General features: G+C 36.9%; 1 protein-coding gene and 1 long non-coding RNA gene across 9 annotated transcripts; both read right to left on the bottom strand.

The window, feature by feature from the left end:
• Positions 1-3,480: 3,480 nt before the first annotated feature.
• On the bottom strand, positions 3,481-4,383 carry LOC145128809 (uncharacterized). Its single transcript, XR_013717109.1, has 3 exons — positions 4,282-4,383; positions 4,015-4,179; positions 3,481-3,626 (listed from the first exon to the last, which is right to left on the bottom strand). It is a non-coding gene; the product is annotated as an uncharacterized LOC145128809 (long non-coding RNA).
• A 6,456-nt stretch (positions 4,384-10,839) lies between these two features.
• LOC145133264 (trehalose-phosphate phosphatase A-like) lies at positions 10,840-15,752 on the bottom strand. Of its 8 annotated transcripts, none has more exons than XM_079068194.1 (13): positions 15,588-15,752; positions 15,342-15,442; positions 13,368-13,436; positions 12,787-13,211; positions 12,626-12,697; positions 12,475-12,552; positions 12,038-12,094; positions 11,857-11,958; positions 11,704-11,781; positions 11,540-11,609; positions 11,398-11,468; positions 11,206-11,298; positions 10,840-11,102 (listed from the first exon to the last, which is right to left on the bottom strand). In XM_079068194.1, the coding sequence occupies exons 4-13, from the start codon at positions 13,198-13,200 to the stop codon at positions 11,049-11,051; spliced, it is 1,089 nt and encodes a 362-aa protein (XP_078924320.1). In that variant the 5' UTR covers positions 13,201-13,211; positions 13,368-13,436; positions 15,342-15,442; positions 15,588-15,752; the 3' UTR covers positions 10,840-11,048. The 8 variants fall into 8 exon arrangements, with proteins under 8 accessions (XP_078924320.1, XP_078924327.1, XP_078924321.1 ...); XM_079068201.1 differs by having other exon boundaries at positions 12,787-13,177; XM_079068195.1 differs by having other exon boundaries at positions 15,351-15,442.
• Between the last annotated feature and the right edge of the window lie 11,397 nt (positions 15,753-27,149).

Genomic DNA, 27,149 nt, shown 5'->3' with positions numbered 1-27,149 from the left:
CGGAACCCCGTCCATACTCAGCTAGTGATGAGATACGGGACCTCGCCCACACTCACCTCCCTACCAGGCACATACAAGTATCACACAGACAACAAGTATAACTAACATACTAACATTCCTCGGGCTTGCCCCGACATCGGACCTTGGTCCGGAATAACATACATATAAACTTTCCTCGGGCCTCGCCCGACATCGGACCGTGGTCCGGAAACATACTATCATACAATGCCTAGGGCTAACCCCCGGGTCTTCCTACAATACATAAACTAAATGGACCGGCATTGTGGCCATAGACCCATGCACACAGTGAGGAGACTCACCTCGCACTGATGAACCCTGCTGAAAACTCCTCTGGCTGCTAACTGGAACTTCCCGAACTACTGACCCTTCGGCTCCCCGAGCTATCAATACCAAAATATCACTTAGTCCAAAACAATAATCCTCTTTAGGGTAAATAAACCATTTTACCCCCTAATCCAACTTGGTCCATAACTAAGGCCCAAACCATAACATATAAAGGCCCAACACTAGGTAGGCTTCCCAAGCCCACTAGTGGCCCACTAATGGCCCAATTTGCTAAATTGGACCCAATCCCTCTAATGGGCCTTACCTTAAGCCCAAACATCTTCTTGGCCCACATTATCTGACTTCTGATGGCCCACTAAGGCCCAAAGAACCAAAATCCCTTCCATGGCCCAAACCGAGGCCCAAAACAAGCCAAACCCAAATCTGATGAGTACGTTGGGTGTACTCCTATGTACGCTAAGCGTACTAGCCAAATGGTGTGTACGTTGGGCGTACCTGCATGTACGCTCAACATACTCCCCCTTTTAAGTCACTTTCCCATTAAGTGCTTAATACTCTACTCCAAAAGCTACAAACACAGATCCAAGTCCTTTTCAACGTATTAATCCATAAAGTCACTGACTTAGTGACTTTGCATGCCCCAATCAAGACTAAACTCCAAAAATGATATTCCATTCACATAGAAATGCTCTTAACTCATGCATGAACCCAATAAGACATTTAAGATGGAAACTTTCTGCCTTAGGGACTCATATAGAACAAAGAGTAGCAACTCCAAGTCCTAGAAATCGGATTGAACCACAAAGCTTCAACCTTTGGACCAAAATGGTCCAAAAACTCAATCTAAGAGATCTAAGAAGATAATCACCAAGTTTAGATCTTTATACCTTGAAATGGCTAGAAATGAAGCAACAATCCCAAATCTGCAACCTCTCCTTTGAAGCACCACCTTTCCTTGTTCCTTTCTTGTTTGGAAAATGGATCCACAACACCAAGATGATTCTCTAGTGACCTTCTAAGCTCCAAGAACACTCAAATATGGATTAGGATTTTGTAGTGGCTCCTTTAGGGTGGAAATGGAGGCTGGCCTTCGAGACATAAGGTTCTTTATATACCCTAAACTTAGGGTTTGGGAACTCTGAGCGTACGCTGGGCGTACGCCCCTCCGCACCCGCGATCATTTTCCTTTATATGTGTGGCGTACTCTTGCGTTGGCCACCTTACATGCATGGTCCTTTCTTGCCATCTTTCTCCATTAAGGACCAATATTGTCAATAACTTCAAAGTGCTATAAATCCTTCGTTCTAAGCCCGTTTCCGATGAACTTTATGATGAGTTTTGAGCACTACAACATTCCTATGGTGTACATGCAAACCCTAAAGCTTTGGATCTAGTTTGTCTAATGAACATGCAATAATCATCCAAAGCCATAAACCCTAGATCTAGCATGTGATAATCAAATAACATATGAATTAGGGTTTAGATCTTACCTTGATTGTTATGTAACAATAACAATCTCAATTCCTTCTTGTAATTAGATTCTGAAAGCTTAGTGTCACAAGTGTCACACCTCTAATTGAGTCACAAACACCATAAGCAATAAGGATGAAGAAGGAGGAGAGAGAGGACACCAAAAACGTCTAGAAACCCCAAGGAATCAGTTTGCCACGTTTTTGGTGCCCTAGGGATCCTTAAATAGTGAGGCTATTAGGGTTATCTAACAAGGAAACCCTAATTTGACTGCTTAGGCCCTAAGCAGCCCATGGGCTCCTCCTTTAGAGGCCTTGGACGAATTCTAATGGGTTTCCCCATAGATTTCGTCCACTCCATCCTCTATGCAGTCCATTAGCCCAATATCCAACTATCACACAATTGACAGTTCTAGTCCCCTTTATTTAATTAATGTCTTTTAGTCACAAAATTAATTTCCTAATTAATTCTTGACTAATATTAATTAAACAATATGATTTCTCCTTTAATATATTATTCATATAACATCTTAATAAATAATAATTAATCTCTTTCTCCATAAATCATCCTATCAAGTTGTTTTTGTGAAGGCAACCCAAAAGGACCATGCTCGCAATCGGGTCAAGTACATACCAAAATAGTTATGGGCTTAGACACTAATCCAACACTTTATACCCACGAAAAGGTGGCGAGAAGCCCTACGCTCCTGACTACATACCCAAGCCTTAAAACCTTTCGAATAAAACCCGAGACCCATAAAAGACCGAATCGCTTATACCTTGGGCCTCCGAACCCGCAATCGAAGTACTTTTCAAAACGGGGTGTTACATACCATTTTGGTTTACAAGTAGATTAGATGGCTTTATGTCCCTATGAATTACATGTCTTTCATGGTGTAAATACACAAGACCTTGCAACACCTGTCATAAACACTACATTCATCATATATAGAACAGAACAAAAATTGTCTCCAACATAAAAAGGTGGAACAAGGTAGGAGTAGGACATGGAAAAAAACATAAATGCCCTCCTTATCCTCAAGTTAGGAGTGGGACATGGAAAAAGAATTTTTTTCTCAACTAACCTGTTTGCAGAGAACAACAAGATATGGTTCAAGAATGGTCGTGAGTTGTCTGATCATATCAGTCAAAGATCCACGATCTATGCATTCAAAAACCAAAGAGATGGCTCCATTGTGGTAGAAAGAGTGATAACAGACAACAATGTGAGGGGATTGAGATGCTTGATTGATTTTCAGCTCTTGCACGATTAAAGAAACCCAATTTTTTGAATTACCATTGATATGTTCTTCAACCTGTTCCTATCATATTATACAAGTTCAAATGACCATTTTAACCTTAAACATACAACAAGCAAGAAATGGGAAAACTGTATATCACCAAACTTACTGCGAGTTTATGTTATTTAAGTATTTACAATTTCATTTTATGACAGTTCTCAAATAAACAATCATTATTGTTTCAACATTGTTTCTGGATAAAAGGGTAAAATGGTTATTTACTCTCATTCAGTTCTCAAATAAACAGTTATTATTGATTCAACATTGTTTGTCATTTACAATTTCAATTTACAACAGTTAGTAAATAATCAGTTAGCATCACTTCTAGACAAGAGGATAAAATGGTAAAAAAAATTTCATACATACATCAAATTAGAAAACAAGTTGATGAAATGATGAACAAACCTGTAGAATGCCAAGTTCGAGGGTAGTAGAATTCCTTTAACTTTGCTTTGCCAACACAAATTTCAGCATCAGAAAAAGACTCCAGCTTTGTGTAAATATTTGCTAAATCTAACCAAGCTTCCATTTCCAATTTCCTCTTGCTTTCCTGTTCAAACAATAATAATAATAATTCTCCTCAATTCCGAATCAATTACTTTGATTTTTATCAGGAAAACAAGAACTTGTGAACAGTATATAAATAGAGAACACAAAACTGCTTTACTCCTGTAAAATCATGTCAATCTTCATGGATTCACATAGTATAAAATCAAGCACCAATACCAGGTGACCTAATAGCATACATATCCAAAATTGTCTAGCATCGATAAGAATGTAAGATCTCTATAAATACGTATAACTAAGAAAACGTGAAACCATACATCAAATCAGAATAGCATAATATGCAAACACAGCTAAATCAAGCTTAATTAAAGAGAGATCGATAGGATATACGGTAAAAGTAATATAAGGAATTTAATTAGGGGAATGAAAACCTTGAAGTGATCCTGAATTTTGCTAGGATCAAGGGGCTGGCCCTGAGGATCAACACATGGAGTCATCATATCAGGACGTTGATACATGTTGGAAAGCAATAGGTAGGGCTGATGATGGATTTAGTGTGGAGACTTGAGCATCGATCCCATGCGACAATATCTAATCTGAAAGATATACAAAAAACGAACGAGTGATGAGATGTAGTCACGAATCGATCGTCGGAGATGAGGCGGAGATGTGATTTGATCGCCGGAGATGAGGCATACATGACATGGCCAGAACTTCGGGAGGCGATGCGACACCGGGAGGTGATGCGACAATAGGAGGAAAGAAGGAGAAATCTCGTTCTATGTTATACGGATGGTCGGAGACGACAATGATTTGATACAATGTTGTTTTTTAGGGGGGGGGGGTGATGGAGAGACTTGTAAGCCGCTTTAGATGGTGGTCGTTGACAGATGTAGGGGTGGCAGAAGGCAGGGGGGAGGTGGGAGTTGGAGTCGTAAGGAGGTCGATGGAGAGGGTGTCAGTGAATAAAATCGAGAGAAAGAGATTAACTAGGATATTGGTTTTTTATTTTTATTTTATTTTTTATTTGATTATTTTATATACCATATTTACCCCTATGGTGTATCGATAAAAACCTAAAATGTCATTGCATTCTCTTATATTTACAATAATGCCATGATCAATCCAAACCATTCAATAATACAATCCAATGTTCCACTTTTAGTTCTCGGGTTCTCGGGAAACTATAGGTTCTCAAATGATCCTTCTATTTGTATTATAATTATAATATTTTATTTAGATAAGATATTCCTAAATTTCCATTTAGTACATTTTTTAATATTTCCAAGGTGCGAGGATTGGTAATGACGGGTTGTTTATCTCACATTTCTTTTATGTGATCTCACAATTCTTCTTTGTGAATGATGTTATCAGTATAAGGGATGATTGGTCGTTGGAGAATATTAGAACCTAGTTAGAATTTTGTGTTGTTTTAATTTGACATTCAGTCTAAAAGTTAACTTGTAAAAAAAAGCAAGCATTTGGGGAAGGGTCCAATGTGGTTGAAGTTGACCAAATGGCGAATCTTATCGGTTGTATTCATGTTCGCATACCTTTCTTGTACCTTGGTCTTGTGGTTGCATGTATAGGATTGAGGGGCGGAGAGATGTTATCAAAAAGTTTACGGCCGAACTTTCTAAATGGAAAGTTACAACTTTATAGGTGGGTGGGCGAGTGAGTGAGTGACACTTTTTAAGTTGGTATCAGGCAGTCTTAGAATTTACTTTATGTTCTTATTTCAGGCTCCGGATGCGATTATTAGCTATTTTGAGTCCCTTATAAGTCTTTTTTCTAAGGTGGTGACTTGAATGGGAAAAAATGGTATGGATTAATTGGAAAAATGTTTTGGCCAACATAGAAGTCGTGGGTGTCTTAGGATTGGAAGTTTATATGCTTTAAAGAGAGCTTTATAGGGCTGGTAAATATGTACCACGGAGAACCAACCAATATGTTACCAACCGAACCATTAAAATTGGTAGCCAGGTTGTTTGGTAGCCAATATGTTTAGCTGAAAATACCATGCCAATTAAGTAATCTTGGTATGGTAATGGTATGAAATTTTGAATACCACGGTTGTACCGTACCAACCAACTTATATATATATATATATATATATACACACACACACACAAAGAAATATGAGTTCTCATATCTTCATGTTTCAATTAGAATAACAACTAACAAGTCTTAGAATTACTAAACTAACACATTGACAAACAAAATTCTTGATATTTATTTTTTGATGTGCACGAGATCAGTGATACAAAAGCACATCATACTAAAACTTAAAAGGAATACTAACTTCTCATTCATTGTACGGTTTCCATTTTCTTCCTCTAGCAACTTGCTAGGGGTGGACCTCTTTTAATCCTTTTAGTGGTTTCCAAAAAAGAAAAAAAAATACTAACACAAGCGAGTGAAGCATTTTCCATTTTCTTCCTCTAGTAACTTGCTAGGGGTGGACCTCTTTTAATCCTTTTAGTGGTTTCCAAAAAAGAAAAAAAAAATACTAACACAAGCGAGTGAAGCAACATCCAAATGTCCACAAATTCAACTTATATTCACGTATAGTACATATTAGTTAAAATTTTTGGTATATACCAAATACCAATATGTACCAACCAAATTTGTTGGTAACCAAATTAATTAGTACTAAGTACACTGGTACGGTACTGGTCGCTAAAATCTGATACCAACTATAGTTGGTACGGTACACGGTTTGGAAAAAAAAAACTTGGTACCATACCAATTCCACCCCTAGAGCTTTATTATTCAAGTGGTGGTGAGATTTCTCGTAGACTCTAATTCTTCATGGGTCGAGGCCATCAAATGTATTCTTTCTTCTGCTCTAACTTTCTTCCAAATGTATTTATTTGACCTCTTTATGTTCTAAAAATGTGGTCAATAATATAACATTATTCATTTTTTGGATGAATAATGTTTGCTCTTCAAAGATGATTCATTAGATCATACACTATGATTAATAATATAAGTTGTACAGTTCATCCCTAATGCTTTGTTTTTGTTTGGCAATGGGATGAGGTTGAGGTTATTTTATAGAGTTTGGTCTTGCTTGATCAAAATGGCATATTGGTTTGGGATATTGACTCTTCAAGTGACTAGTTTTTAGCATTGGCCCGACTTTTAAATTTTAATTGACAATGGTACACAGGTGTTTACGAGTGATTCCATTAGATGGAACAAACTTGTTTTAATCAAAGTTAATGTGGAAAGATTTAAATCGAATATCTTTCCGTTCCAATCTCGATAAAAAAAAGGAATTGATATTGATTCTTTGTTATGTCCCGTTTGTCAACCGAACCCCGAGATAGTTAATCATTTATTTATTCCATGCACCCTCGCTCTTCGATATGGTCCCTTATTGGTTGTTGGTGGGATTTGGATTGGAAAATCTTCGATAAAGTCTCAATATTTTGGGTCAATTTACGGTTTAATCCCAACATTTATTTTTTGAACAAAAAAATTTTGTGTATCTAATTTTATATGCTAATCTGTCATTTTCTGTTGAAAAAAAATAAGGATTGTTTCGTTAATTTGGGCAAAAAATATAAAACAGTCGGGACTTTTTCTATTAAAAAATAAAAGTTGAAATTAAACCGTAAACTTATTTAAAATATTATGACTTTATCGGAGATTTCCCGATTTTGATTTGCCTCGTAATTACATGATTTCACCATGGATGGCTTGGCATGACACTCTGGGTTTGAAATCGACTCAAATAAAAGCATGTGAAGCAGTGATTTTTACTACATGTTGGACTTGGATGGACTTGGATGCTTTTGCTTTCAAAATCCATTGAATTTTGGAACGGCTAAACCAAAAAGATGTATCTTTTGACAATATTGTTTCTTATTCCTTCTTTTGGTTTGTGGATAAAAGTAAGAAATTTAACATTAACTATGTTGGTTGACTTCACAACCCAAAAAATGTTATTCTGCTTTCGTAATGGTTAGCTTTTTTTTTTTTTTTAATATTTTGCTAACTTTATAAAAATTTAGAAATTTAGATGATTCTTTTGATTGAAAGATACTCCATGGTATGTACGTAATTGGCTTCATTTGGTTTTGGTCCAAAATTAAATCCATCTCTTAGTTCCGGATTGGGACCAAAATGCTTTTTATTTTGCCTTAATTGTTTAGCCGGGATTTTAAATACGCCCGAAAAATAAGTCAAAACCACCTATTTAAAACCATTAATAGTAAATTCAATTAAAAAAATATTAAAAATGTAATGATAGTACATTCGAATGACAGATTGACGGTGACTGACTTTTCAAAACTATTTGAATGTTTTTCTTTAGAGTAAAATACAGAAATGGTCCTTGTGCTTTGGTTTGATTTTTAGTTTTGTCTCCTAATAGTTTATGAATATTACACTTTTAGTCCTTGTTTCATATAAAAGCATTAACTTTTTTTTTTAACAATTTATTATTATTATTATTATTATTATTATATAACAATTTCTTTATTTTAATAGAGTTTGTATAGATTTCATATAATTTTTTTTATTTTTTCAAATTTTATATATATATATATATATATATATATATATATATATATATATATATATATATATATGACAAAATTTTCATTCGTTAACCTAAAAAAAAAAAATTTATGTGTTTATTTTTATATATTTGTCGGTATAATTCAAGGTGTTAACAATTTCTTTCGTTATTTTTTTTAATTACATGGTTTTTTTATAAACTTTTCGGTTTAAATTCGAGTTTGTTTACATTTCGAACAATAAAAAATAACAATCACAAACAATTAAACGAAAAATAAAAAATATAATATGATATTTTTTCACAACTATAACAAATAAAATTATCATTTTCAATTACCACCGTTTTGTCAAACACTGTCATATTTTAATTTTATTAATTATCAGGGACATCAACTACATGAATATTACAATTATTACGTGGTGCATTCGGTGGAATATATGCATTAAGTCGAGCATTATACAATATTTCCCATCCAGTGGCACGTTCTGATATGTGGTGACGCCAAAGTGACAAAACTGTAGGCATTAGATGTGATTCTTGTAAATCAACTTTTACGTAATGATCATTATAAACGAAGGCGATAACAATAGATATATGATGTGAGATGTCTTGCGGGCCATGCCAAAGCGGAAAACATGTCGACGAACATTGTTTGTCTAAAAAATAGACGATTACACCATACTTATTAGCAATGAAGAATCCAGTATCCGGCATAATCAACCAATATTCACTTTATGCAGAACCCAATCCAGTGAAACTCAACGAGTGATGTACGTTGTTTATATCATCCTGAAAAATCATTGCATATCGTCCCTAATTTTCTAATAACTCGTTGTGTAATTCTAAGCGGATTTGACGCCAATATTTTTGACTATACCTGAGGGAGGCAGTTATTGCCCGAAATCCACAATTTTCATCTCCCTCCACATCTTCAATGTTTGTAACGTATGGATGATAATTATAGATATATATTATAAATAAATAAATAATAAATGTTTATTCGGCTTTTTAGGACTATTCGGTTCTTATTTTATAAACCAAAATCAATCCGTAATCCAAAATAATAATTCGGTTTTGTTGAAAACCAATCCAAATATCCGAACCAAATAGTCCAATCAAAATTGTCCAATTTGACAATTCGGTTTTATCCAAATAGTGAACAGCCCTATCAGCCACTGAATCGCAACTAACTCAGTAATCTATATGTAGACAATTAGTAAAAATTATAATATTAGTCATCTTGACCGTCGGAGCGTTTTCCCGGAAGCCTCCTCCCGGAAAACGGCTGACGGCCCTTTCTTGCTGTGACCTCGCAAGTTCGCCGGAATCATCAAAGATCAAGGACATAATCGAAGTGGAACCAGGTCACATTTATATATATATATATATATATATATATATATATATATATATATATATATATATATATATATATATATATATATATATAGTTAGGTTCAAATGTGTCTAACAAATATTGTGTGCATGAATGAATCACTCACAAATTAGCAATAGTTAGTAAAAACAAAATAATATATATATATATATATATATATATATATATATATATATATATATATATATATATATATATATGTTTAGGTTCTATGGAAAACAAAAAAACTTTAAAAAAAACCCTAAAAATCATAAAAATGCATAAAAAATACTTGGAGATCACAAATATTTTATTTGACTTTATATTCTTAAAAACCGCAACTTTTGATATAATTCCGATGAATTTTTTTTTTTGAAAAAAAACAAAAAAAATATAAATAAAAATATAAAGTATAAAATAAATCGATTTTTTAATTTTTTTTCAGCGAATTTATAAAAAAAAGCTGCGATTTTTAAGAATATAAAGTCAAAAAAAAAAAAGATTTGTAATCTCTAAGTATTTTTTTATGCATTTTTATGATTTTTTGGGTTTTTTTGTTTTCCATATAACCCTTCCATATATATATATATATATATATATATATATATATATATATATATATGGAAAAATTAAAATATGGATATGTATTAAATTAAAGTATTAAGGATTGAAAATAACTTTTCGAAATACAAAAGGATATAAATTAGAAATAAGCTTTAGTTAGAAGGGGCGACGATAAAAAAAAATTGTTTAATGTTCGATGATTAAAATAATAATACTTGGCAGTGAATTATTATAAGTCCCATCAGATTGGGTTATTTAAGCTAACTCAAAAGTGGTTTTGACTTTGAAAATGGTTTTTAATCTTTAAAATCGGGTGCCAATGACAACACCGAGCGTTTAGCAAAAAGCATACAATGATTTGACATTGAAAACCATGCAATCAATACAAAGTATCAAGTTGTTGAGTTCCCCGATTTTAAAATACTTACCTCTTTATCATTGTTGTTTTTCAGTTTTAATCAGGTTTTGTTAATTATCAATATTGTTTTTAGTTGGTCCTCCCACTTACAAAATACAAATATGGTTAATGGTTTTCAGATGACTATTTTCGTTTAACAAAAATTGCTATTTTTGTGTAATGAGTCAATTCAATTGTTTTATAGCCCTCTTCACTCGCATAAAAAAAATAAAAAAAAAATAATAATAATAATAATAAAAAAGTTGTTAATAAGTTATTTCTAATCCCAGTTTTTTTTTTTTATGTAATGAAACTATTAGCACTCATATACAAAATATGCATATTAACATATGATCAAAATACTAGTCGAATTATAGTGAAATTATAGTAAAATTATAGTGAAATATGACCTGAAGAAAAAAAATTAAAAAAGAAACCAAAAGTCTGAGTTACTTAAGACAAAAAAATACATATATATCTACAAAACAAAATATGCATCAAAAGTCAGAACTCTGTTTTATTGTCTTGCTGCTATGCTATATGCATGGTCAAAATAGTAAATACGCATAATAGTCTCATATGTATGCATCTAGATCTCTCCTTATAGTGGACTCGACTTCTTATTCATCACCAGTAATTTTAGAAATTCCATCACCTAACATAGTTCATGCATATTAAACTATTTTATCATACCAACGAAACACATTTATTAAATGCTGAAAAAAGGTTTAAAAAAATTAAATAAGAAATGCGTGTACCTCTGATGGATCCCTGAGGGAGTAAAACGCACTGCTTTCTTTCGGGGCACAAGACACCAAGATCCCAAAACCTCCACCACCTTCTCTTAAAAACTGTTTAACAAGTTTTTTTTTAATCACTCATAGTTAATAACTAAAACTGAAATAATTTAATTTCTGTATGGGCCCACAAGCTATAGGTATACGGTATACCTTGAATGCATCCTCATCAGTTCTATCATCTCCGATATATATCGGGAGCACATCATCACAATTATTTAACCCTACAAAAACCACATTTATATTAATTTCTTTTAAACTTTAAAGAAAAAAAATAACAATAAATTATACCAACCAAGTGACTCGAGCAAGAATTCAACCGCCTTTCCCTTATCCCACTTAAGCACTGGACGTACCTCCAAAACCTACAATGGAATGGAATGATGAAAGAAATGGAATGGAATTAATCATTGCATTCCATGATACAAAATTACAAAAAGACAAACTTTTGTTTTGTACCTTTCTCCCATGTGTCAATCGCAGACGTGGATAGTCTTTCAAAATGTTTTGTACATATTGCGCCACTGTTTGCCAACTCTGTAATTGTTAAAAAAAATTAAAAAATAATGAAATAAAAACATTTTTTTAATCAACGAAATGTTGGAATACTACCTTTTCATCTACATTGCGGTAGTGTACGGAGACACAAAACTTATTGTTCTCCACTTTTGCTCCTTTGATTTCTTTGGTTGTTTCAACAAGTGACTTAAAAACCTAATAAAGCAAATAAATATTACAAAAATCTCCCAAAACACAATATTATTTATATATAAAAAAAAAATCTTATAATTACCTCACTGATCATCGGTAGAAATTCACTAGCAGGCTGGAACAAGTTACCTTCCTCACCCTATCATTTAAAAAATAAAATAAAAAGTTTGTTACACAATACATAACATGACAACACATGCACTGTGTAAACAATAAGGTGGTGGGACTGAGTGAATTTTTGTCCTAAACAAAAAGTGGGGCAGCGACTTGCTCTCTACATCTTGTCTGTGCAAAAAGACGCAACTGATAGAAAGTTTGACTTAGTACCGTCAGATCAATATTATTACATGACATGACACGACAGGACAAAACTAGTCGTACTGTATTTTGTGTGGATTGAACTAGGACTGATGTAAATGATACAAATAAGTCATAGAAAGTTTGTCCATTCAGTCTAGTCTTGTCTTGTCCAACAGTACTGTCCCATGTAACAAATGCAACAATCGTAAAAGTAGGTACCTCCTTGCCGGGACCCATGATGTCCATCCCATGACTACCAGCATAATAGAGTTCTTGTAACCCTACAAACTCGTGTACCTAGTCGAATAATTTGTATAATGATCATTAAAAACACACACAGTGAAAAAAATAATATAAAAATATAAAATACCTTGTCACGGCTTCTACCACTGATGATTGCTGTTGGGATGTATTTGGCCACATTTTTCACAGCAGCCCGCATCTGAAAATTACCACAAGGTATTTTAACTTTTAACTTTCAAGTTTAAAAAAAAAAAAAAAAAAAATGACTGAAGGTAAATAAATCCTTACAGCATCAGACATGAAGGCAAGATCAGGGTTGTCCACAATCGGGGATAAAGTTCCATCATAATCAAGAAACAATGCTATCCTTTTACTCTTTGCATATTTCATAATATGTTCAAAGGAGGTGAGTGCAGAAGGATATTTGACAAGCCAATTGCAATAAGCAACCGCCGCCACGTCATTTGATGACGTGTCAATTCCAGAAACAGAATCTTTTGTTGGTTTTTGATGAGTGGGAGATGAGGACTTCATTGCATCCAACCAATTATGTAGTCCAGGCTTTTTCCATTGGACTTTTAAAAAAAGGCCAGGAGCTCCAGATGAATATGGTAACAAAGCATCATAAAGTCCTAATCTTGGTTTGTTTATTGGCGTGGGGTCCGTCAGTGTAGGTGCACTGTGATTCGACTTAATGTCCATCAGGTCCACAACTGTTGATCAATATATATATATATATATATATATATATATATATATATATATATATATATATATATATATTCAATAATAATAATTACTTCATACAAACAGAAGAAGAATAAAAAAATAAACTTCAAGATTGTAAAAATCAATGAACAAACACAAACCTCAATCTGAATTATGCATCCAAGAGTCCTCCACGCAACTGCTTGTTTTGATCAAGTTTAGACAGATAACTACAACACAAAAAGATCCCTTAGAAAAACATGTAATCAAATAATGTAGATTAAATATATATACCAACAAAACATCACATTGGACAAATGTCACAAATCCATACATGTTGCTAGTTGCTACAATACAAGTTGCTAAAAGACAAATCCGTGTAACAATAAACAAAACAATTCAGTAACCTAAAGCATCCAAAATTCCAAATCCAACATCATAGGACACAAAGGTTGTCCTGTTGCTAAAAGACAATTCCATATAACAATAAACCAAAGAATTCGGTAACCTAAATCATCCAAATCCAACATCATAGGACACAAAGGTTGTCCTGTTCCAACATCATAGGACACAACATTATGCATAAGCAAACAGAAAGATGATTGATAACAATTACATGGAAGAGAGAAACTTGACACTTTGATGTTGTATATAAAAATGATCCGAATTTCCAAATCCACATGGTGGGGTTATGGCAATTGGCAAAGGAACAATAGCATATGGAACCACATAGTATATGGTCCCACTGGAGTATGGGAATCATTGAATTGTATAGGGACCCAAGACAGAACGCATGAACATAAACCAGGTGGTGAAATGAACTTGGTGAATAACTGAATTTGACAAGTCAAAAGATACTCATGTTAATATTCCATGATGTGAAATGAATTTGATGAACATTTATGTATTTCTACCTTTCTGTTTATTTCCTTTCCTTTTGTAATCAACTTGTAAGCAGTAAGAACTCTAGAAGAAGTCAGCAAATTACAAGATAATTTTCTAACAAAATTTTGTGTGGCCATTAGGTATCTTAAAAGGATTGTTAGTATCTTAAATTTTCTGACATCCAAAATGTTATATGATATAGTGATAGTGTGATACCATTCACATCTTTTTTGCATTAAACCCCTTCTAGAAAGTAAAATAAAATGATTAACAGTATGAAAATACAAACTGATAATGTCACTCTCGCCCTATAAAACTAATTGTCAGCCCAACTTATAGAAATAAACATGATGAATTGTAATACTCTAGAAGAAATATGAACTAGATGTAAATGGGACATAAGTAGGCAAAAGGCCATAACCTCTGTTTCAAAAATGTGATTCCCATTTGTTTGATGCATGCAATGCAATTTATCAAACAATATTTTCCAATAATACCACCAAAAGATGAAAGACAACTTTGTGATTATTCAAAGTGAGACTCTTTCTTCTTAGGCATGCAACAGAAAGAAAATTAGAAAATCAGACTCTAATTCTGGGAGTCAGTATATTAGATCAAAGACATTTAAACAGAAAAATTTGCTCATGAAGACATAAATTCTTGTTATCCATAGGAAAAAAAAAACAAAGATCAGTTGTTAAGCCAAAACAGACCCTCAAAATATAGACAAAAAATCCTTTGGACTTGCTACATAAAAAACGTATAACATAAAATCCTTGAGGACAGAAAACTTGGGGTGAAAATTGTGCCAGATGTTCTTCAGAACATTTGTTCTTTCTTTAAATTAAAGAACCACCAAGAAAATACATAAAGAAAGGGAGACAAATTAGGTCAATGCATACAACGCTGTTAACTTTCATACAAGAGAGTGAGAAAACCAAAACCAAAAGCTAGAAACCCGGTTTCATGAATCGATATGATAAGAGAATGTGATAAACAAATGGCGGACTTCTTCCATGAGAAGAAAGGAAATTCTAATAACATAAGGAAGCGAAAACGAAAACCAGTCGGCTTTGTACCGATTGTATATAACCGATCTCTCTCGATACAGAGGAACTGGGGATCCTTCTTCCGGTCATTATAAGATTTCTACGGGATATAACTATGAGCAAACAATGTATAAATTCCTAAAATTCAAAATAAGTACAGAAATTACAAAAAGGGAACAACTCGAATTGAAGCATTGTTACCGAACATACGATCCGGTGAAGAAGCCGATTTTGAAGCTCTGTCTCAATGTCTAATCCAATTTTTTACGAGAACACAACCCGATTCAAAAACTTCAAACAATCTATAAAGGATCATCAACAGAAAAGTATTAAATACGAATTGTTCTAGGATATACCATGAGAGCACGAAGACCAAGCCAGTTGAAAACGGCAAAAGAAACCAAATAAAAAAAAAAAAAAAAGATTCAGAAAAAGATACGGCATTACCTTTCAGGAGCGAGAAAAAAGGTATAGAGGAATCAAATGAAAATGAAGCCCTAGAAAATGGCAGAGATGATAGGTTTATAGATACAGAAAACGTACACGTATAGATGAATAGGGGAGGGAAAGAGAAGAAGAGGGTTACGGGAGAGGTTTATATGAATTGTGTGTGTGGTGTTAGCGAACGTGCGTTCCTAAAATAGTAAAAGTCGATCGTTGAATCTTGAAATCGCCTTTTCCAGTTCTGGCTACCTCTGTTGAATCACGCGCTCACCCATGCCGTGCTTCCACACTCCTTTTTGTTTTTTTCTGTAATTCGGATGGGATGCAGTTGTTGAAGAGGAAAATTTGTTATATTCTTGCACAAAATAATGAAATATCGACAAATAAAACAAAAATAACCTGAAAGATTAACCAAATTTTGTAATCGTATATATAGTCGTTAAAGTTTCCTTTTTATGCAATTTGTCATTCTACTTTTAAATTGTTCAAAAAATTATAAATATTTTCCGGTCATAATAATATTTTTGGAACAAATTAAATGATAGATCGCATATAAAAAATTAAGTATTATATATATATATATATATATATATATATATATATATATATATATATATATATATATATATATATATATATAGAGAGAGCTAGGTTCATTTGTTTAAACTAAGTATTGTGTTATCGTATTCATAAATGTGAACCAAGAATTTGTTAACCGTATTCTATAAGAAATAATGTATTTTTTGTTTTTATTCTTCAATTGATTATTCAAGAATTTGTTATTCTACAAGAAGTTCAAGAATTTATGGTTCAAAATATTTTTATTTTTGAGTAAATAATTAAATAAATAAACATATTCTGTCATAATGTCCGAATTAAAATAGTTATAATTCGTAAAATCGGATTTTTAAAATTAATAGAATATATGATCCCTTAAAATATGCAATTTTCCTTTATTAAATCTATTTTAATTCAATAATATATATTAATCACTTTTCTTAAAATAAGTAAAATTGATTGGCCCACAGTTATGAATACAATAAGACAATAATTAATTTGAATAGAATAACCTAGGCCTATATATATATATATATATATATATATATATATATATATATATATATATATATATATATATATATATATATAAGAGTTGGTTACTCTTACAAATCATTAACCATTCTTTTTAATCTAATCCAACACAAAACATTTTTGTAATGCTGCAAAACGCATTACCACCGAGGGATCATTGGGGTGTGATGTCCTTGGTGTTTCTTCATATTATAAAACTTAATTTTTTAAAGATGCGACATATGGATAAATACACAATATTATTTTTATGCGTTTTTACTTATGTACAAGTTTTGAGTGAGTTGATTGGTCGGATTCTTGAACTTTTAAAATGCAACTTTATGTCGACATTGTCTCATGCATTGTATGTTATAATAGACATTTATCTTATCTAAGAGATATTAGTTTATGTATTAAAAAAATATCAGTATTTTATATTGAAATTTGAGGATGTATTCAAATTTTGTATGGTAATATCTTACAAATAATATTGTGTGCCATGCATAATGATTGTGTACTTTATAATATTTTAAATAGATTGTGTATTTGTTCATTTGATGGTTGTGGGTATGGGTTCGATTATTCAAAACTCGTCAGGTTTATCGAGCGGTGTTTATATTATTGTATGTAGGTTCAATAGTTATGAGTTGAAGTTACCACGTGGTATTATTACTATTAGAATACATATATTTTATTATTTAGATAATTTGGTGTTGAATGTGCATTTATAGATTAAGGCGTTTTAATTCATAATAACTTGTTTTATTTCGATGTTATTACTTGTATTGGTGTTTATGAAATTGATATGCATAATAATGTTTCGAATGATATGTTTGTATATACATGTGATTTCAAAATATTCAAGTATGACTTGAATCAGATGGATTACTGGAATTAAATGGTTATTAGTTGTTTTATTTATACGAGTCATGTTTATGTTGAAATATGAGTAAGGCATCTTTCATCGGTCGAGGTGAAAGAGCCAAGGATCTACTATGACCCATACATACTAATGTGTGTACGCCTTTTAAAAATGTATCTATAGATGTAAAAATTACTTCATTACCGGTGATTATAGTATGCATGGTCATGCTTACTTGTTGAGACATAAACATGAAGCCTTTGAAATGTTCATGGTTGTTTATAATTAAGTAGAAAATAAGCTTGATAGATCCATAAAAGCCATAACAGCTATTTGATATGGTAGAGGTGGTGAATATATGAGTTAAGAGTTTTTGGATCATCTAACGGATTGTGGGGGTGTCTTACTGTTAACTCCACCGGAAACACTATAGCACAATATTTTGTCCAATGTAAGAAATTAAACCTTATTTGATATGGTTTGATTTATGATGAGTTAAACCACTTTGTCTCTTTATTTTGGGGGTTATGTCATAGAGTTTGCAACATGTATGCTCAATATGATTCAAATAATGAATATGACTAAGACACCATAAAAGTTATAGCATGGACATGCTCCCAAATTATCTTACATGAAAGTTTAGGATTGTGAAATGTGAACCCCATATATTATTTGAGAGTTTTAGCAAACTAATGTCTATTGTCAAATATATTTTTATTGGATACCCATAGAAATGGTGAGATGATGTTTCTACAAGCCCACTAAGAACAAATCAGTCGTTGCTCGGCATGCTGAGTTTTAGAGATAGATATATTGTTGGAAGAATCAAATGGAAGCAATGTAGATCTAAAAAATTAATAACCATAAGATAGAACACCTTTCACTAGTGAGCAATATGTTAGGCCCGAGCATCCGCTGCACATGCACACCATATAAAACCTGACATTCTCATATTAATGTGAAATTTTCAACATCCCACGAGATATGAGTTTATCCTAGTTGTTAAAGAAGATGAACTAGGGGATTATTATGAACCAAATAATTACCAAGAGGTTGTATCATATCATGAATCTGATATATAGTTTGAAGTTGTTAATGCAGAGATGTAACAAATGGCATACAACAAAAATTGAAACTTAGGGCGCGTTTGGTTCACAGATTTCAAAATAACTTGGGGTAATTGGAATGCAATGTAACATCCCAAAAATGCAATCCAAAAATTTTTGTTTGAAAACTTTACTAAACCATAATATCAAATATTAAAGGATAAAACCATGAATCATGTATCTCAAAATGTCATAATAAATTTATCAAATCGAAACTAGTGTCAAGATCATATCAAAATATCATAGTCTAACTCCCAGGCTAAAACTGTGGTGTGTGCCATGCCATCATCCCGAGCCCTTCCCTTTGCTAGCTGAAGTACCTGAAACCAAAACTGAAACTGTAAGCACGAAGCTTAGTGAGCTCCCCCAAACTACCACGTACCATACAATAACATATAAAGCACATACTGGGCCTCGCCCACTGCATCGGACCGAAGTCCGGAACTGACTAGGGCCTTGCCGACTGCATCGGACCGAAGCCCGGAACTACTAGGGCCTTGCCCACTGCATCGGACCGAAGTCCGGAACTAACTAGGGCCTTGCCCACTACATCGGACCGAAGTCCGGAACTGCATCGGACCGAAGTCCGGAATTGACTGAACATAGCATAACATAATCATAACATATAATATGAACACATATACTGCATACTGCATCGGACCATAGTCCGGAACACATAACACACACCATGCATGTATCACAAAGACACCAAGCATACTGAACTACTGCATCGGACTGAAGTCCGGAACTACTGCTAACTAAACGGGCTTGCATTGTGGCCGTAGACCCGTTCCTACTGGAAGGAAACTCACCTCGTAAGGCTGGCTGCTGAAATGCTGCTCGGGAACTGTCTGGCTGCTGTTCCGGTAACTCCCCGGCTACAATTCCCAAAAGACACTTAATCAGACACTGATAACTAATCTTAGGGCAAAATGACTATCTTACCCCTGGCCAAAGTCAACAATCTGTTGACCTGACTCGCCGAGTTGGGCCGCCAACTCGTCGAGTCCCTATCTTTCCTTCTACTCCCTTGCCCGACTCTACTCGTCGAGTTTAGCAAAGACTCGACGAGTTCTCCTTCTATAATAACATCAAGTCAACCTTTATCTGACTTGCCGAGTTGTATGAACAACTCGTCGAGTCTATTCTTGTGGGAAGAAGATTGTCTTGGACTTGCCGAGTCAGGGCGTAGACTCGTCGAGTCCCTCTACACTCAGATCCATGTCTTAACTCACTGAGTCTTTACTCCACTCACTAAACAGACTCGCTACTACTGAACAGGGAATCTAAGACTCGTGACCTGACTCGCTGAGTCCTTTGCATGCAGTTTCTATTCAGCCGATTCTAATCAGTTTCAGTGCATCCAATTCATAGATCTGGGTTTCTGGGACCATCTGAACACGTAAAGTTGCTAACTTTACGTGTATCTATGATGCAATGAAGCAATAACACTCAAACTTGGCTATAATGGGGGTTACTTGTCTAGAACAAGGCCATGGCTGCCAAAAGGTGGCCTTCTTGAGCTCCTGGAACTCGAGAGAGGCTAGATCCGAGATATGGCTTGATTACAAAGCTTCATCACTAGGGATTTGGGGTTTTTGAGCTCAAAACCATCAATTTGGGGACAAACTAGATCTAGCAATACAATAACCAAGATGAAAGCTTTATTACCAGAAAAGATGGCCAAAGAGGAGTATAATCTGGATCTACTTCTTCTTCCTTGAGTTCTTCTACCTTCTCCTTCTTCTTCTTGCTCAACAATGCACCAAGATTCCTTCACAAAGGCAAAAATCACTCACACACACTTTAGGGAGGCTAGGGTTTCGGGAATAAGTCTCTGAGAGGTGAAGGAGGCTAGTTTGGGGCTATAATGGTGTTTAAATAGGATACACTCCCTAAAATTAGGGCTTCATCCAGACTGGCGGACTCGCCGAGTCCGGAATATGGACTCGTCGAGTCGCCACGCCTACTCCACGTGCCAACTCACTGCTACTCGACGAGTTAGGGCCACTGACTCGTCGAGTAGCTTCTAAAATAAAAAGAAAAATAATGTTTTAAATGCATACCAGGAACGGGGCGTTACATGCAAACTCTAGTAAAAATTATAGTTGGTTGACAAAACCAAATGAATTGAATTCTATAAATTCCACACTGTACCCACCCACCCTACTGCCACCATTACCCTCACCCACCCATACCACACACCCCCACACATACACCCATCCCACCCTTATACCCGCACACCTACACCCACGTCCATCAACGCTCACCCACCACATCCACACACATATACCCTATCTATACACTTACACCCACCCCACTCACATCCCCACATTTACACCTACACCTACACCCATCATACCCTACCCATTACCACACCCACACTCATACACCAACACTACCCTACCATTACACTCACCCTCATATACCTCATCCCACCCCCACCTCATACTTACACCCACATGCTTACGCACACGCCTATGTCTACAAGCCCACTCCCACCATACCCCCACACCCACCCATTATCCCCACACCTATACCCATATGGATATACCGACCCCCATTGTACCTTATCCCGAAACCCACACTAAACTGACCTTACCCCTACACCCAGTTCCATACCCACATCGACATGTAAACGTACACGCCCATGCTTATGCCCTACATCATGCACAAATACATGTACACTAACACATACATGTTTTACATTTATTTCTTTAACTCTATAAATTTGCACCAAACTCTTGACTAAGTGTCCCTATACCTAGACATAGCCCCAAAAGCAATATAACTATTAATTGTTTTTATCAAGTGTAATTATATAATTATGTTTTGGTCCTATTACATAATTTATTTTCCAATTTCTTTGAAAAATTTGCAAACAAAAAAAACAAATTTCATTCTACATCAACCAAACACATAACAGACTTTAGTTTGTAACGCCCCTTTTCTGGTACGTATTTAATTCATTAAATGTCATTTTATAAGATCTACTCGACGAGTTGTAGCCCTAACTCGTTGAGTAGATGTCAAGTTTGGACACGGGTTTAAGTGACCTACTCGGCGAGTCCACGCCTTGACTCGATGAGTAGGCCAGTCTGGGAGAAACCCTAGTATTTAGGGTTTGCACCCTATTTAAGCAACATTATAGGCCTCTTATCCAACCTCCATCACCTCCAGAGCAGTAATCCTGAAACCCTAATCCTCCATAAGTGAACTTGAGCTTTCTTTGTGATTTTGAGAGTTATTTGGTGTATTTGAAGCTTGTGAGAAGAAGAGGAAGAAAAGGGACTTCAATAAAAGATTGTAGATCCAGGAACAACATCAACTTCTCTTCACTTTCTGGTAATCAAGCCTCATACTTGACTTGTAGTTTCTTATATCTCCTTGTGGTCATCTTTATGAGGTTTTGGGTCCAAGGAGCTTGATCCTTGGGACTTGGACGTCCCAAGTCGATTTATACTCAGATCTGGAACCTTGGAGGGTCCTCATGGCATAAATGTGCCATCTTTATGGCCATGAGAACCCCAAGCATGAAATAACCCCATTTTTGGTCCTTTGAGCATAAAAGTCCCATGCATGAACGTAAAGTTCATGACTTTACGCGTCATACCGATCTTAGGAGCCTAGATCTACCTTCTGGATGAGTTTTGCACATCAGAAATCGAATTATTAGACTTGGACATGCATGGACTCGGCGAGTCATTCTTAGGATCGGCGAGTCGTGAGTTGGTTCCCAAAACTTTTATGACTCAGAGGAACCCATTTTAGTTCAGAAGGGATTTGGATGGGTCCAGGGAAGGGTCTCAATGAAATGGACAAAGCCATGGATCTGGAAACCATGGGACTCAGCAAGTGCAGGAATGTACTCGGCGAGTCCAAGGCCATATCCCAACTGATGAAGATGAACTCGACGAGTTGTTCATACAACTCGGCGAGTCACAGACTAGACACGTTCTTAAGATAAAGATAAACTCGACGAGTTCAGGAAGAACTCGGCGAGTCAGATGAAGATTGTCTTGATGTTATGATTGAAGGAGAACTCGTCGAGTTCTTGCTAAACTCGACGAGTAGGGTTGGGTTGGGGGTAGATGAGAGTGTTGGGACTCGGCGAGTTGTCGAGCCAACTCAACGAGTCCGGTCAACTGGAAATGTGACTTGACCAGAATATTATTGTTGATCAAGGGTGAAATGGTCATTTCACCCTGAGTTTAGTTATCAGTTTCTGACTATGTGTCTTTGTGGGAATTATAGCCGGAGAATCGCCGGAGCAGCAGCCATATAATTCTCGCTCAGGGTTTCAGCAGCCAGACACACGAGGTGAGTGTCCCTTCAGTAGGAACTGGTATAAGGCACCAAGGCTGGCCCACAGTATGAGTTATTATTAGTTGAGTGTGGGCGGGGCCCGTATCTCTTAGTTAATTGAGTGTGGGCGAGGCCCGTATCTCCTAGTATTTTGGTTGCAGTATGATTCAGGATTGAGTGATAGATTTAGTATACTTGTTTCTGTGTGATACTTGTATGTTAGAGTAGTAGCTGAGTGTGGGCGGGGCTCGTATCTCATAGTAGCTGAGTGTGGGCGCGGCCCGTAACTCATAGCAGGTGAGTGTGGGCGGGGCCCGTATCTCCATGAGTGTGGGCGGGGCCCGTATCTCAAAGATAGCAGAGTGTGGGCGGGGCCCGTATCTCATAGATAGCTGATTGTGGGCGGGGCCCGTATCTCCATGAGTGTGGGCGAGGCCCGTATCTCTTAGTTGCATGTTATATGTGTATGGTATATGGTAGTTTGGGGGAACTCACTAAGCTTCGTGCTTACAGTTTTCAATTTTGGTTTCAGGTACTTCCACTAGCAAAGGGAAGGGCTCGGGATGATTGCATGACACACACCACATTTTCGACACTGGGAGTCTCACTCTGATATTTTGTTATGAGATTTATATACTAGACATATTTTATGATATGTTATGATACATGACTCATGATTTTACTTATGATACTGAAAGGTTTATGATTTTTATTATGATTGAAAAATGAAATTTTTGGTCCGTATTTTTGGGATGTTACAAGTTGGTATCAGAGCCTTGGTTTGTGGGATTCGGGCACACTTTCGGGTGTGTCTGAACTCAAACTAAGGAAGTAGTATGAATCTTTCAAAAGAAAATCATTTAAAAAAAAGCAATTTTTTTAATAGTAAAGAACTTTGAAAAGAGAAAAGGGTGTGGTGCATGCAATCAGCCGAGCTCAAGTAAGTACTCCCAAATTATCCATACAAGTTTATGCTATGTTATGATTATCGGCTTTATTAGAACAGCATGCCAGATTAAGACTAAGGATCTAGGAAGGATGCCTTATGTGCCTGTTATATGTGTTCAGCTTTATGAGAACTGCATGCTAGTACATATTAGTCAGTATGATAGCCAAAGTAGTAGACGCTTGATTATATGTATTGGATGCTCGAATGCTGCTTGCTTTGTGTTTTTAGGAGTCTTAATTAACTTTCACTAAGTAGTAAACGAATATGTTACGTTGCATATTGCAAGGACTAAATAATTTCATAAGGTTAAGTCTAGCTCTATTTCGCAGCTCTTGTCTGAGTCCAACCATTGTAGAGTAGGATCTCTCATTCGAAGAATTATCTAGTCTGAGTAATATGTAATAGTATTCGCGAGCTAGTTAGTGAAAGAAAGCAGGGACATCTTATGCAGCTGATGGCGGAGAGTGGGTTGGTGATTACCCTAGGGCAACCCTAGGAAGAAGTTTAGTATGAGATCAGTAGTAGTAGAAGGGACTTGGTAGAGTCGAGGTAGTTCTTGAGGAAAGTACGGATAGATGTGGAAGGTAGTATGGGCCCGTACTACTGAAAGCGTAGGATCCGTACTCGAATCAAGGAAGACTAAGATAAAACCAGGGAACTTGTAGTATGTGTGATCCATCTAGCTATGAGTAGTATTCTGACTTGGTTTTTGATGTATTTTCAGAATGGTGGTTTTACGACCTAGACCAGCAGTCGGCAGTTCAGGTGCCGAGGAGGGATCAGGCTCGGGCTCTGGAGTCGGGCAACTAGATGAGCAGACTAGGGAGTTCCTCTCCTCAGAGGTTACTCGCGTTATACTCGAGCAGACTCCTGTGGTCTTCGGTACGGTCAAGGAGGGTATTCTAGAGCTTCTGGACGAGAAGCTGAGCGCCTTTCGCACTGAGGTGGCGGCCATGATGGGGTCGCGCACGCTCACCTTCAGGGAGTTCAGAGCATGTGGGGCTCCCGATTATCATGGGGCTCGGGACCCCATTGCCAGTACTAGGTGGTTAACGGATGTCGCCAACGCGTTCCGCACTAGCAGATGTCCCGAGGGGGACAAGGTCAGATTAGCGTCCTGCCTTCTGAAGGACAGAGCGAGAGATTGGTGGGAGGAGGACGGACATGCCATGGGTGATGACGCGGTATTGGATGCGATGACCTGGGGTGATTTCAGGACCAGTTTCAGGGCCGAGTTCGCACCTGTCATTGAGGTGCAACAGCTTGCTAGGGAGTTCCAGGACCTCCAGCAGACGACAGAGACTGTGGCGGAGATTACCGCCAAGTTCCGGGAGAGAGCCTTTCTTGTTCCGCAGTATGTGGCGGACGAGGAGATGAAGAAGGCCCGATATCATGAGATGTTGCAGAGTGATATACGTCAGTTTGTGAGCCGCTCTAGCTGCAAGACGCTGGAGGACATGATTACGAGGGCTCGTGAGAGGGAGATAGATTTATAGATGGAGAGGAAGAGGAACCCAAAGTCGGTATCTGGCATAGAGGGCTCGGGCAAGAAGCCTAAGACAGATTCCCGAGGGAAGGGCCAGCAGGGCCGAGGCCGCTGCGGCAAGTGTGGCAGGTCGCACGAGGAGACGTGTAGGGCGGGGAGTTCGGGCTGCTTCAAATGTGGCCGAACTGGGCATGTAAGCAAAGATTGTACCGCTACTTATACCACTACTACCACCACAACATCTGATCTGATTTGTTTCCATTGCAATTAGAGGGGACACAAGAAGTCCCAGTGTCCAAGTCTAGCATCAGCAGGAAAGGTGGTAACACCCGCTCCTGCTACTATGAGGATTACAGACGGTCGCCAGGGCCGGGCTGAGGCGCCAGTGGCGAAGAGCAGAGCCTTCCAGTTGACAGCAGAGGAGGCACGAGCGACTCCAGATGTGGTTACTGGTATGTATCTTCTCCATCTTCTTATTATCATTTTATTTGATTATTGCTTACGTTATGTTTATGTGCTTAGGGTCGTTCCTAGAGAACGACATTTCAGCTATGGTACTTTTTGATTCGGGGGCTACCCGATCATTTGTGTCGCTTGCCCTTAGCAAGCGATTTAGCGGAGCTCCGGGGGAGCTGGATTGCCCACTCAACGTGGAGATAGCAGAAGACAGGACCTTCAGGGTCGCGAGAGTTCATAGATGATGTACGCTGCGGTTATTTGATGAGCAGTTCCCAGTAGATTTGGTTCCCATTCCCCTGCGAGGGAACAAGGTTATAGTAGGTATGGATTGGCTGAGTTCCAATGGAGCAGTGATTGATTGTGAGCTACAGTTGGTGAGGGTTTGCACTCCTAGTGGGGGAGAGTTAGTGATTCAGGGCGAGAGGCCACAGCACGGACCGATTCTTTGTTCAGCAGCGAGAGCAAGGCGCTATTTCCAGCAGGGTTGCGCAGGGTACGTCGCCTACGCTGTGGATACCGGGGATAAGGGTAAGGCGACGGTTGATGATGTACCGGTGGTACGTGAGTACCCGGATGTATTCCCGGAGGACTTTCCCGGAATACCTCCTGAGAGACAGGTTGAGTTTCGGATTGACCTGGTTCCTGGTGCGGCTCCGATAGTCAAGACACCGTATCGGTTGGCTCCTCCCGAGATGCAGGAGTTGTCTACGCAGCTGCAAGAGCTGCTAGACAAGGGTTTTATCAGGCCGAGCAGTTCACCATGGGGAGCCCCGATCCTGTTTGTGAAGAAGAAGGATGGGTCGCACCGTATGTGCATTGATTACCGGGAGCTGAATAAGGTAACGGTGAGGAACCGTTACCCACTCCCGAGGATAGATGATTTGTTCGATCAGCTTCAAGGAGCATCTTGGTTTTCTAAGATTGATCTACGGTCTGGATATCACCAGATGAGGGTCAGGGATGATGATGTGCAGAAGACCGCTTTTAGGACCCGCTATGGTCATTATGAGTTTGTGGTGATGCCGTTTGGGCTCACCAATGCTCCAGCTGCGTTCATGGACCTCATGAACGGTGTGTTTAGGCCGATGCTGGATCGGCGTGTGATAGTAGTCATTGATGACATCTTGGTCTATTCCAAGACAGAGGAGCAACACGAGGAACACCTCAGAGAGGTGCTTGAGACCTTGAGGAGGGAGAGACTTTTCACAAAGTTCTCCAAGTGCGAATTCTGGTTGCGTGAGGTGCTGTTTCTGGGGCACCTTGTCAACCAGAAGGGTATATTAGTAGATCCGGCCAAGATTGAGGCCGTGATGCAGTGGGAGGTCCC

The sequence above is a fragment of the Lactuca virosa genome, chromosome 8, assembly GCF_052849685.1.
Source record: "Lactuca virosa cultivar CGN04683 chromosome 8, Lactuca_virosa_CGN04683_v6, whole genome shotgun sequence".
NCBI lineage: Eukaryota > Viridiplantae > Streptophyta > Magnoliopsida > Asterales > Asteraceae > Lactuca > Lactuca virosa.
This window is presented reverse-complemented; position numbering and strand designations above follow the sequence as displayed.